General features: G+C 35.6%; 1 protein-coding gene and 1 non-coding gene across 2 annotated transcripts; both read left to right on the forward strand.

The window, feature by feature from the left end:
- Window positions 1-625: 625 nt before the first annotated feature.
- On the forward strand, window positions 626-8,610 carry HINT1 (histidine triad nucleotide binding protein 1). The gene is made up of 3 exons (XM_074281869.1): window positions 626-850; window positions 3,271-3,375; window positions 8,309-8,610. The coding sequence occupies exons 1-3, from the start codon at window positions 740-742 to the stop codon at window positions 8,471-8,473; spliced, it is 381 nt and encodes a 126-aa protein (XP_074137970.1). The 5' UTR covers window positions 626-739; the 3' UTR covers window positions 8,474-8,610.
- Window positions 8,611-8,994: 384 nt separating this feature from the next.
- LOC141552446 (U6 spliceosomal RNA) lies at window positions 8,995-9,101 on the forward strand. Its single transcript, XR_012485224.1, has one exon. It is a non-coding gene; the product is annotated as a U6 spliceosomal RNA (small nuclear RNA).
- The last annotated feature ends 4,687 nt before the right edge of the window (window positions 9,102-13,788 follow it).

Genomic DNA, 13,788 nt, shown 5'->3' on the forward strand with positions numbered 1-13,788 from the left:
TCCTTGAATATTGCTTCCCAAAGAATCTGATAGGTTGACCCTTAAGAAAAAAAAAATAAACAACTAAGCCTTTCTCCAATCAAGAGAGGCAGCATTGGTGTAGAGTGGAGCATAGCTTGGAAGTTAGACCATTTTCATCTTCCATGAGCTATTCTGAGCCTGTTTGCTTTTCTATAAAATGGGGGGGGGGGGGGAGAGAAGAAAGACTATGACCTTCCCGGTTATAACATCCTATGCTAGGATCAGTACTGAGAAGCCATACTGTCATTGGGCTAAAAAGGGCCAGCTCTTTTTCCGGCACTGTATCTTTGCACTTTCCACCAGAGCCTAGAGTCGGTTATAGAGCACGCTCAATATTATTTGGCCAAGCAAGTTTCAATGTAAACAGCAAATGCTGATTTTTAGCCAGATCGAGGAGTAGATGGGGAAAGAGTGAACTGTCAGGCACAAATAGAATAATTTTTAGCCTTAATAGGTTTCCTCTAGTGCAGCTTTTCTTGGCCATCACCTAATTTCCATATTTAATGAGTTTTTACCCGCCTTTTGTTAAGCCAACCAAAGGAGAGAATCTGCAAGTTAAAACTCCCACGTGGCTTTGGCTCCTGAGTGTGGGCATGCTCAGTAGCCGGGGCGCGTTGCGCTCACTGGGAAGTGCTTTCTAGAAGCCGCCTGGGCGTAGTACCGTTGTGGCTGCTGCAGTCTGCGGTGGCGGCGCTCCGGGGCTGGGAGATTCGCCGCTATGGCAGATGAGATCAGTAAAGCTCAGACTGCCCAGCCTGGAGGAGACACCATCTTCGGGAAAATAATTCGCAAGGAAATCCCTGCCAAAATCATTTTTGAGGATGATCGGGTAGGAAGGGGAAAGAAGCGGGGCGTTGGCGCGCGCCGAGAATTTGCTGAAGCATCTCGGCCAAGGCGGGCAGGACGATCCTGGGGGCCCGGGAGGCCAACGAGGGAGAGCGGTGGGGTCTGGTGAGGGACGGGGATTAGAAGAAGAGTGACTCCCGCATTTGTTTTAAATTCTATTGGGTTTTAATCAGCTTCTTTTCCCTCAAAGGAAAAGCTCCCTAGAAAACCCCACCCCTGCCAATCCAGAATTTACTATTGTGACCTTGTGAACACGTCTTCACTTCGGTGGCGACGTTTTTTTGTTTTAAAATAGGAAATGAGGGGGTTGAACTGGGAGATTTCTTAGGCTTCTTGAGTTCTAAGTCAGTGATCCTGGTTCCTGCAGCGGACTGTGTAGCCAGGTTGTTTGACCTTGTGCTCAGCTTGCCCCGCTAAGCTGGGAATAAAAGGCCTCGGTGCCTAGAGGTCCGTGTCTGCCCTTTGCCAGTGCCGGGACCTCTCGGCCCGGCTGCTGTCGAGCATTGCTGCCTAGCCGGCCGCTAGGGCTCCCTCTGACCTCCCTCCAGGGAACGGCTATCTGCTAACATGGACGCCTCTGCTCCGAGACGTGTTGCCATCAGAAAGAAAGTTGTATTGGGGGAGAGTAAGGAAGCCGCTGTATCGGAGAGATTGTGCGCTTTGTGCCTCTGAAATTCTCGGAGCCTTTCTCACTGTCGCCATACTGCTTGCCCCAGGCAGGCTTTGCCTGGAACGTCGCAATCTTGCCAGCTCTCTTCCCGAGAGGTCAGAAATCTGATCGGGGTCAGAGTAGTGCTCCCAGCTTTCTAGTGCTAGCCTGCCAGGGGGGAAGCCCGGTGTTGTCTGAGGGAGAAAGTCCGGCTTAAAGGTGTGGAGAGAAAGAGAAAAAATGGAACCTTTAATCAGCGATGGCTCAATACCTCATGAAACCTGGTGATTTGCCAAATCAAACACGCTACCGTGAGGCCATGTGAAGCGCTCAACTCTTTACCTTAGTCTTATAAACATTTTTACTTTGAAGTGAGATTCCGTTAAAATTCTAATGTTAAAAATCCTTCCAGTAGAATAGCAACCCATGTTTTTATCTGGCGTGGAATGGACCTTTGCAATCTTCTAGCCCAGGGCTTCTTACATTTTTTCCATACATTACACTGGGTATGTAGGCATTTAAATTGTTATACAAATCAAAATAGTTACTGACAATAAAATCATAAAGAAACCTAATTTAAAACAACTCTCTTACATATATATACACAAATGTATACATATAATTTTACCATTTATTAAAGAGGAACGAAGAATTGATACTGAGTTGGATGTGCTTGCTTATTACATAAGGAACTAAATCTTGCCAAAATTTTCAGGATTCCCTCCCCCCCCAACACACACTTTCAGTTACAGGATTCACAATTAAGAAGCTTTGATCTAGCCCATTTTTCTTATTTATAAATGGAGAAGTTGAGTCCTTGTGGAGAAGTGATTTGCATAGACCTTTAACTATATCCCATCGACCACATCTGTCTCCCAACCCCACCAGTGCAATATAAACTGTTTGAAGTCAGAAATAATTTTGTGTCCTTTCCAGTTCCTATCATTTTTCAAAGTAGGAATTTTAAAAATTGTAAGCAAACTATTTAAAAGAAGGATCAGGTGACCTGGATTTGCCTTCCTTTGTCTCAAGATTTTACTTAAGGTAGCTAGCTTTATTAGAGTTTGTAGTTAGCAAAAGAAAGTGGTATTCCATTTCATTAAAAAAAAAAAAAAAAAAAAAAAAAAAAAACCTGTGTGGCATACTGTCTGACCCTAGGCAAGTCATTTAACTCTTAATTGCCTCCCTTAAAAAGTACAAATTAAAAAGTGTGGTAAATACCCTTGGCATTATAGGCTTTAATGCATTTTATTTTCAACACCTTATGTAGGTTTTACTTTTAGAATTACTATGTATTTTGAAGCAAAAAAATATGATACCCTCACCTCTGCTCTGTTCAAACACTTTTGTGAAATTACCTGGGAGGGAGTGTGGAAGAAAAGAAATACTGTGTCATAATAATAATGTTAACTAATATTTATCAGTTGCTCCCTGGTCATCTTACCAACTGTTGCATTTTTTTTTTTCTGACCAACAGAATAACTTAATTGTGATGCTATTAAATAATCATAATATTTTGGTAAAGTTGACTGGAAGTCCCTGTTTTAAATATGTATGTGTTTCTATACCTATACACAGAATAAAGAAACAGTTGATATCAAAATTGGAATCTAACTCTTTAATTTTTTTGTTTTAGTATTTTTTTTCTCCTTGAAGTCTATTATTGTAGTAAGTTTTATATGGATAATGTATAATATTTAGATTTGAAGGATTTTTTGACCACAGAAATTTTGACGTTTATCTTTTTTACCTAGTGTCTTGCTTTTCACGATGTTTGCCCACAAGCCCCAACTCATTTCCTCGTGATACCCAAGAAACCAATTACCCAAATTTCTGCAGCAGAAGATGATGATGAAAATGTAAGTACATTTAATGAAATCTTTTATTTTTGCCTACCTTGGCTTTTTATAGTTGAAAAAATAACTTATTCTTGCAAGCTATATTTTAGAACATAATTTATAAAACTTTTCTTACCCCCTCCCACCCCTCTTCCAAGGCCTGTATTTCTATTGGGAGTACCTCTCAGTACTGGTCTTTTGTCTTCCTCTTATCTTTTCTTTTACTTTGGCTGCTTAAGTTTATTGTAGGAGAAGGCTTAAATTTTATTGTCATTCTCTCTTGGCATCAATCAATTTTTATTGAGGACTGAATGCAAGTTGATTTTAACACTGAGCAGGGTCCTGCAAGCCATCTAAAAGAATCAAAAAAAATTGAAAAATCAATTCTTTCTATTCTAAATTATGGATCATCTGTCCCTTCAACTAATTCTTGTATGCCATTATTTTTAATTTCCTTAGTTTCTTTGTCATTCCCTGGTATAACTTGTGAGTTTCCTTCATAGAATGCTGCTGCTAGTACCCAGAACTGGATTCAGTACTCCAAATATGTTCTGATCATGGCTCCCTATAGACATCTATCTCCCTCACAGTGGACACCCACTGTATGTTACTTTATTCAGAGTCTTCCTTTTTGGAATCATTTTGATTCATGTAATGAGATTTTTTTGTTCTTTATTCAGTTTTTCTTTTAGATTTTCAAACGTTGGGATCCTGCCTTTTCTCTTAGTTCTTTGAAATTTTTCTCCAAAAGTCTTAGGGTATAAATCAGATTATTTTATTAAACAGTTACATTTTTCTCTGTGTTTGATTATTTGGAACAAAGAAGGGTGGATTTTTTAAAGTACTTTTCCCTCAAGCTTTCAAAGGGGTATGTTTTTTTAAATAACAGCTATGTCAGCCCAGATAATGATATTATCTGGAGAGAAAACTTTAAATATTTAAAGTGTACTGATTTGAATGTTAATATTGGCACACGTAACTAGAAATTTATTATTATTTTTTTAATTATAGCTTTTAATTGACAGAACATATGCATGGGTAATTTTTCAACATTGTCCCTGGCAATCACTTCCGTTACTGGTAGGAATTTTTTAAAAGAGTCAGATGGAAAAATCTTTTCAGATGCTCAGGTAGTGAAACATATTCAGAAATAAAATTCAGATCATGTAATCATTTCATAGTCATTGAATCAACTTAAGGTAGAGATGGTTAGATATAGATCTATCCAGAAGGACAGCGAGAAATAATAGAAAAATATTTAGGTCTGTGCTAATGTATAATAAAACACTAAAAGTTACATGACATTGATGTTGGATTTTTTTCAACCATTTGTTTCCTTATATCTTTAATGTCTTAATGTTCATTACATGTAAGTTGTTTTTTTTTTTTTTTTTAATCTGGACTTACTTGTGATTTTTATCTGTTTAAGGAATTTCACAATGTGAACACTTTACTACAGTTTTTCTAAAGTTTATAATCTGAGAGTTCCCCAGGGACTATTCTAAGATTAAGTGACTTGTTAACAGCAGTACTTGAATTCAGTTTTTTCTGACTCCAATTCCAGTCTTCCACCCGATGTACTGCTTTGGTCATTGGTGTGTTTCCATTTTGTTGAAATATCTCATTTCAAACTCAAAAATTAATTAGGTAGGTCATGGTAGTTATATTCTATTTCTAATCTTATGTTGTATAATTTAAAATGCTGATTGTGCCTTTCCCAAAATTTAATGACAGTACTGATTTATTTTTAAATATAGTAAAAATAGGTATGTTTTGTCTATTAATGATTTAGTTGAATGTCCTAGAGAAGCAAAGCTAGTATCATTCCTCATCAGTAATATTTCCCCTTTACCCTGAAAATCTAAATAGTTGTTATATGCGATAAAATTTTATAAGAAGTTGAAGGAAAATAGTGAGAAAATTGTTTTAAGAAGATCATCTCTTAGTTGATTTATGATCAGAAAATATAATTTGTCAAAGTTCATTTTTGTTTTTCTGCCTCTTGCCCAAAACTATAAATTATTTTATTCATCATCTGTTATCTTCTACACAATTTTTCTAAAATGCTTTATTATGGTATGGAGAGTTCTCAAATAGCTTGTTTTAGAAAAATGGAAACTTAATCAGTTTCTACCATTCTGAGAAGAGTTTGACTTTAGGCCTGGTCGGGACTAATCACAGACTAAATCTATCTATCTACAGTTTGAAAATCAGTCTAGCTAAGCAAGAAGAAACTCATCACCAGTAGATTTGCCTATAAGTGATCCACAAGGATAAGTGTTGCAAGTTCTTGCTATGTGTCAAACACATAGCAATATATAGACTATCACTTCTTTCAAAGAGCTTAGTCTATTGGATTATGGATTTTTTTTTTTTTTTTTGGTCGTAGCAACCAAGCAAGAAAGAAAATTTAAAACTATAACACCCTTTGATTTTTTTATTTTTATTTATTTTTTTTGCTGGGGCAGTTGGGGGTAAGTGACTTGCCCACAGTCACACAGCCAGGAAGTGTTAAATTAAATCTAAGGCCAGATTTGAACTCAGGTCCTCTTGACTTCAGGGCTGATGCTCTATCCACTGTGTCATCTAGCTGCCCCAACACCCTCTTTTATAAAAACTGACCAACAAAGTGACTGTCACAACTAACAACACATGTAAATATCTTTTTTTTTTTTTTTTTTTTTTTTTTAATATGTCCCATCTCTACAACAAGAAGTGGAAGATGTTTTTTGAATACTTACAGAAAAGAATTGGATAGTACTGGATATGATGAGCTTCAAACAATCTCTCTCTCATGTACACAGATAGGTACAGATACACACAGACACCCTGATATGACTGGTTACTGGTGTGATAAAGCAGAGGTCTTGCAGTCCCTAGGAAAATGAAAACAAGCAGACATAATGATATTGTCACCATTTCCTTCAAAAGCCTAAAGAATGTAAAATACAAGGTCTAGAAATTGCCTTTGTGAGCAAACGTGATCTTCTTGTCAAATGGAGTGGTATGGTAGCTAAAAGTGAAACTGGTTTGTGATAGGAATTGATTTATAAAACATTATACAGTCTATGCCTGAAACTTAAATCTGCACTATGTTCTTTTGAGATACTGTATAGTAGAATGGCAAAAGAGTAGAAGCAGTGTTTTCTCAAGAGAAACATCAAAGAACAATGAGAGCAAAAATAAGTCTACCCAAATGATCCACACCATCTTATGAGCAATCATACATAAAACTTGAAAGAAAAGTATTGAAGATCACACATTCATTAGAAGACAGTTTGCTGCAGAAAATATAATATCCCACTTTATTAAAGAAAAGTATCTCAGGGGCAGCTAGGTGGTGCAGTGGATATAGCACCAGCCCTGACGTCAGGAGGACCTGAGTTCAAATTTGGTCTCAGACACTCAATTCTTCCTAGCTGTGTGACTCTGGGCAAATCACTTAACCCCAATTGCCTCAGAAGAAAGAAAAATATCTCAGCATGAGGAATGTTTCACCATTTGTTAAAATGATACGTTTAGTGAAAAACCAGAATAATAATTCTTTTTCGTCTCTCTGGTTGTCAAATGAAACATGATTGATGTTTATATATTTATGATGCACATATAAAAATGTATGTTTCTTCCTGTGTTGAAGAATGTACTTCAGGAGTTCTACGCGGAAGAGGGATTTTCTTTGAATGTTGAAGTCCTTTAAGTTTTGAGTGATTGCATTGAGCATCATAAAGTTATAGGCTTCCCTCATTGGGAAAAAGAATCAACCTAACAATTGCATGGTGTGGTGGAAAAGGGGATGGATTTGAAGTTAATGACCCTGGATTCAGATCTCAATCCCGCTACTTAGTATATATTTAAGTAATTATTTAGCATTGGACAAATCATTTCATTTTTCTAGGCCTCAGCCTCCACCTGTAAAAACAAGAAGGAATTGAGCTGTGCTTCCTAAGGTCCCTTCTAGCTGTAAATATAAAATGTCACTAAATTATTGGTATAGTTTTAAGTTTTTAAAGATTAAATTTGTATTTTAAAAAAAAATTTTTAATTTGGATTCATGATTTCACCAAGATGGGAGATTCAAGGTGAAAGTCTTCCACCAATGTGGAAATGTTTGAAAGTTTGAAAACTTTTGTAAATTAAAAAAAAAGATTGCTAGCTTTCAAATAAAACTTTCTATGGGAAAGCACTATTAAATGTTATACAATTATTTCATTTGAACCTCAACATCTCTGGGAAATAGGTGTTGTTATTCCTTCGTTTTACAGATGAGGAAACAGCAGGTTAAAAAGACTTGCCCAGGGTGGGTTCTCAATACCCAACTCCATCTAATTTACCACTCAGCTCTCCTATGATTACGCTTTACATCTCATAGGAAATATATGAAATTAATGAAAAATGCTTGTTGCTTAGACTGAAGGTGAATAACTTGTCTTTTGAGCAAATCTGTGTTTAAGACAGGCACTGCTTATGTACAGTGTATTAGATTAAGAATTGAATTGGAGGAAGAGAATAAGCTGAAAAATACTTGAAAAATTGCAGGGTAGTTTTAATTTATCTCCAAATTCTACCCATTTAAAAAAAATGTTTTCCTCATGATAAGTAGTTAAACTTAGAGCAACAAAGCTTTGAAAAAATATATTAAAAAATCTATGGGGTTGGACACATAGCTTGCAGCATGTTTTCATTGAAGATCTGCATGTAAGAAATAGCATCAAGAAAAATGTGTGATTGAACAAAAAGTAAATAGGATTGGTCATGGTGTGAGGGCTAGCAGAGTGCTCAATGGTGGATATCCTCAAAACTACACATAATTAGAGAGGGAGTTGTCTGATACATTCAGTGGATTCTTTATTCAGAGCATCTATGAAATCGTAATGGATTTAAAGGTATATTTGCCAAAAAGACTTTTTTTAGGGATAAATTTAATTTGATAAATAACTTGTTTATTCTTTTTTAGCTTCTTGGACACTTAATGATTGTTGGCAAGAAATGTGCAGCTGACCTGGGTCTGAAAAAAGGATACCGAATGGTGATCAACGAAGGCGCAGATGGGGGGCAATCTGTCTATCATATCCATCTGCATGTCCTTGGAGGACGTCAGATGAAATGGCCCCCTGGATAAATTGTTGGAATGAATTATTTAGGGAGCAAGGCAAGTTTACAACATATATGTTAAACTGAATATACTTAATGTTTTCTGTGAAACAATAAATTGGGAAATCACTTCAAAATGTATGCAATAAAAGACAGTTACCTGTTTTCCATGTTTCTGAATTTTCCTAAAATATTATATATATTTTTCTAATATATGGACTTTCATTTTCCAGAGAACCTTGAAATTGGTGACAATTTTATAGAATGGTTCAATACAGTTTACTTCATATTTAGACATGCTTCCATGTAGGGAGCAATTATTGGAAGTAAAAAATACAAATAATTTTAAAAATCTTGTGTTTGGCAGTGAGTACATAATCAGTGCTATTTAACAGCAGCATATTGAAGATTTAATGAATACCTGCCATAGAAGCCATGTCAGTTTTTACTTCAGGGACCTATTGCAGCTGGTCAATTATAGAGATCATTGGAGCATAAATGAAGAAAACTGGAGCATGATTTTGCTACCGTGAACAAAAGTAATTTCTTGTGCTCACTTCAGCAGCATGTACACCAAAATTGGAACAATACAGAGAAGATTACCATGGGCCCTGTGCAAGGATGACACATAAATTCATGAAAAGTAATCTCTTTGGAAGACTTTTCTGTAATCAATTAGATAATAGCATACATTTCTATATGTACATTATCTTATGCTCATACAGATAAAATTAACTTGTAACCTCATCAATTTGGTTTTTTCCCTTTAACGTTATTTGTCCATTTTTGCTCATCTGTGAAATATTTATCTTTGCCCTCCCATAAGTTGAGTACAATTTTTTTTGTGTTGTAGGACCATCAGTATAGTTATCAGGCTATCTAGTGTCATCTTTATGGCCAGCCTTTTTTTCCCATTATAATCTTTCTCCATGACATCTTTTACTCAGGTTCTTTACTTTTTATATGTTGTAGCCTGTTCTATTTGATAATCATTTCTTTATAGACTTCTGTTTCCTGTTCTAATTCACATAGCACAGGCAAAACATTACATTTCATTTTACTATTAATATAAATATCAATTTACAGTTGTATTACAGGTAATAAATTACATTATAATATTACGTATATATTAAAAAAGATAACTTCTTCAGATGGAAATTGGAGTCATTGAAGGATCTTTTTTAAAGGCAATCCAGGCTGCGCTCTTGTTAATTCTGGACGCATTTTGCCCATTTCAGATATACCTAGTGATTGAAAAGCTAGTTCATTTTTTTTTTTTTTTAAATAAGAGGTATTAGTATAAGCACCTTTTTTTTTTTTTTGTTTTTTTTTTTTTTTTGTTTTGTTTTGTTTTGTTTTGTTTTGTTTTGTATGCTTAGGCAATTGACTTGGCCCAGCTACAAAATGTTGTGTCTGAGGTCAAATTTGAGCTCAGGTCCTACTGACTTCAGGACTGTTGCTCTAACCAATGCATCACCTAGCTGCCCTAGGGTAAGCACCTTTGTGGGGTGGGAGGATGGTGGCTCAAGTTTCCCTCAGTTTTCCCCTCTGACCACTAACCTCAAACCAAGAGCTCCCTCCTCTTGCAAGTGCCCACAGCCAACAGCATCCTGCTCCATTGCCTCTGCCCTTAAAGGCTGGTAGTTCCTTCTAGCCCTGCGGTCTCAGCAGCACAACTGGGCCTGATTTTCCCAATAAGTCTAGGTTCATTCAGTCTTATGGGATTTACCCAAATCCACAAGTATGTGAGAAGTGAAAGTGTCCGTGGTTCCTGCTGAGGCTCTAGCCAAACCCAATTAGCTCCAGGGTTCTAGGGAGTTAGCCTGGAAGGATTTGTGCTTCAGACAAGTTAATCCTCAGCTCTGGTCTGTCTTTAGATCTTGTGGGGTTGTGTCTGGAGGACTTCTGTTCTGCCCCAAGTCTTGTTGATTTTTCACCAGTATGTTTGCTCTGACATACAAATTTGTTCTATTTGTGGGGGAAATCTAGAGAGCCTGAAATTTACCAATCTATTCTACCATCTCAAAACCCTGGGCCCCAACAAATTATATAAGCAAAATACTTTTTTTTTTTTTTTAAGAAAAAAATTCATTATTTCTAACATTTTTTATTTTTATGAGAAATTTTTATTTTTTTCCATTTATAATTGGTTTAAAAAATTCTAATTTTTTCTCACTCTACTCCCACCCACTAAGGAGGCAAACAATACATCATACATGTGAAGCCATGCAAACATTTCTACATTAGCCATGCTGCAAGGAAAAGAAAGTGAAAAAAAATTATGCTTCAATCTTACCCTCAAAATTATTAGTTCTCTCAAGGTGGGTGGTATTTTTTATCATGAGTCCTTTGGAATTTTCTTGGGTCATCCATTAAAATAGCTAACCTTTTCATAGTTGGTGGTCATTGCAATACTGCTATTATGTACAATGTTCTGATTCTGTTCAATTGTGTGTGTTAATCTCAGGTTTTTTTGAAGCCATCTCCCACATAATTTTGATGGGCATATACTACAAACTTGTTCAGCCTTTTCCCAGTTGATGGGTATCCCCTCAATTTCTATTTTTTTGCCATCACCCCCCCAAAAAAAAACCACCTTGCTGTAAATATTTTTGTGCATGTGGGTGCTTTCCCTTTTTTTTTTTTTAAATCTGGGATATAGACGTGGTAGTAGTATTTCTGGGTAAAAGGTTTATAGGCAGTTTTATAGCCCTTTGGGAATAGTTCCAAATTGTTCTCCAGAATGTTTGGACCTATCAACAGTGCATTAGTGTACCTATTTTTCCATAGTCTCCAGATTTATCATTTTCTTTTTCTATTATGTTAGCCAATCTGATAGGTGTAAGGAGAGTTTAGTGGCTTTGCTTGGAGTTTCTCTAATCAGTAGTGATTAAGTATTTTTTCATATAACTTCATAGTTTTGATTTCTTCTGAAAACTTCATTTCCTCAGTTGACAAAGGGCCCTTATTTTTATAAATTTGGCTTTTTCCTATATATTTAAAACATGAGGCCTTTATGAGAGAAATTTGCTTTAAACCCTGGCACCCCTCCTCCCCCCACTTTTCTATGTTATTAGTTTTGGCAATAGACATTCTTTGTCCACTTTATTTTTTCTCTATGGATGAAGAGTAAATGATTCACACACTTATATATTTGCTTACACATGTATGAATATGTTTTGTAGTATAGATGATAAGTATATCCTGCCCTTGAATTTATGTTCTACTCAAAGAGTAGACATATATGCAAAAAAAAAAAATTGTCAGTAAATACAGGAGGTGTCAGGAGTATACCAGAGTCCTCCCCAATTGTATTCCAATCTATCTTAAATTAATTATATTCTATCTTCTTTATGGTAGCTCAATAGTACCTATTGAACCAAATCACTAGCCATTTTTCAAATTCAACATTCTGTTTCTGTATATGTATAAACTACATGTTTGAAAAGTACTCCATCCTCATTTCTACTCCCTGACCTTTGTCTTCAAGGTTTTGTTTGAGTATAACCTATAAAACCTGCTAACTGCTTTCCTCACGTCTTTATTAATGTTATCCCTCAAATTACCTTGTTATCATCAATATTATGTAATTAGCCTGAAGGTATGGACTTTTATCCCTCCCTCACCCCCTACTTTACCCTTAGTTTTGTGTGTATGTGTGTGTGTGTTTTTTTTTAAATGTTCAATTTTTTTTTTTTTTTTTTTTTAACAGTACAGATGTTCTTAAGTACTGCAAATCAACAACTCATCTGTGGTTTATTTTTAGAGACTTGTCTGTGGCATTAAGTGGTTAAATTCTTATATACAAGTAAATAAGTCAGGCTTGCCTGCAACCCAAGTCTTTCCAGTTTCAAGTGTTGCATTTAATTTCTTACATTATGTTGACTCTAATGCTTCTGTAGTTAATTGGATATATATAGGTACCATGAAATCATTTGGGAACACACAGATTGAAACAGGCAGAATAATTTTACTTATAAGCTATATAATAGTTCAGTCCATAAGAAATTAAAGAAATTTAATAAAAAGTAAGAAATGAAATGATTTGCTAAAAATCACAGATAGCAAATGATGTGAAATATGTTTCTTGTTAACTATTTCCATACTGCCATTGTGTTTCCAGTACATGGAGAAGATTGAACTTGAATTTGGCTTTTAAGGAAAACCCACATCTGCTTCAGGCAAGGTTGCCTCCAAAGGCTGTAGCATTAGTCAAATGTTTATAACAATGTAGAAATGAGATGCAGCATGCCTAAACTGATAGAGAACTATTCTTGAAGTCAAGAACACCTTTTAAGTCCAGTGGTATGCTACAAGTCATGTAACCTCTAGGCACCTCTCTAAGGCTATAAATGACAGAGACACTTCTCTCCTGAATTAAGAGGGAATTTTCTCACTTATTCTAATCTATCCTAACAGAACTAAATAATAGCCTTTGTAGGATTTCACCTAAGAACCTATTTGCTTGGAAACTATTTAACGTTAGGCATGTTATAATAGGGGAGTATGGTTGAAAGGAAAGGGCATTTCAGATAGATTATAATTGAACAATGCTGTGTCAACAAGAAATTAGTACAGTGTGGAAGCAAGTAGGGAGTAAGCCTGGCTAGAGTAGATAGCATTATGGGAGATAAAATTACTGGTATTACCACATTCTGAATTATTTCACTGACGAACCACATGGAGATACTTTTTTTTTTTTGAATTTTTAAATATATTTTTGCATATCTTCTTTTTTTATTATAGCTTTTTATTTACAAGATGGGTAATTTTTCAGCATTGACAATTGCAAAACCTTTTGTTCCAACTTTTCCCCTCCTTCCCCGGACCCCTTCCCCCAGATGGCAGGTTGACCAATACATGTTAAATATGTAAAAATTAAATACAATATATATATATATATATATATATATATATATATATATATATATATATATACACACACACACACACACACACATGTCCAAATGGTTATTTTGCTGTACAAAAAGAATCAGACTTTGAAATAGTGTACAATTAGCCTGTGAAGGAAATCAAAAATGCAGGCGGACAAAAATAGAGAGATTGGGAATTCTTTGTAGTGGTTCATAGTCATCTTCCAGAGTTCTTTCGCTGGGTATAGCTGGTTCAATTCATTACTGCTCTATTGGTGGCCACGTCCATCAGAACTGATCATTATATAGTATTGTTGTTGAAGTATACAATGACCTCCTGGTCCTGCTCATTTCACTCAGCATTAGTTCATGTAAGTCTCTTCAGGCCTTTCTGAAATCATCCTGCTGGTCATTTCTTACAGAACAATAATATTCCATAATATTCATATACCACAATTTATTCAGCCAT

This window comes from Sminthopsis crassicaudata, chromosome 1 (assembly GCF_048593235.1).
Source record: "Sminthopsis crassicaudata isolate SCR6 chromosome 1, ASM4859323v1, whole genome shotgun sequence".
In the NCBI taxonomy this organism is placed as follows: Eukaryota; Metazoa; Chordata; class Mammalia; order Dasyuromorphia; family Dasyuridae; genus Sminthopsis; species Sminthopsis crassicaudata.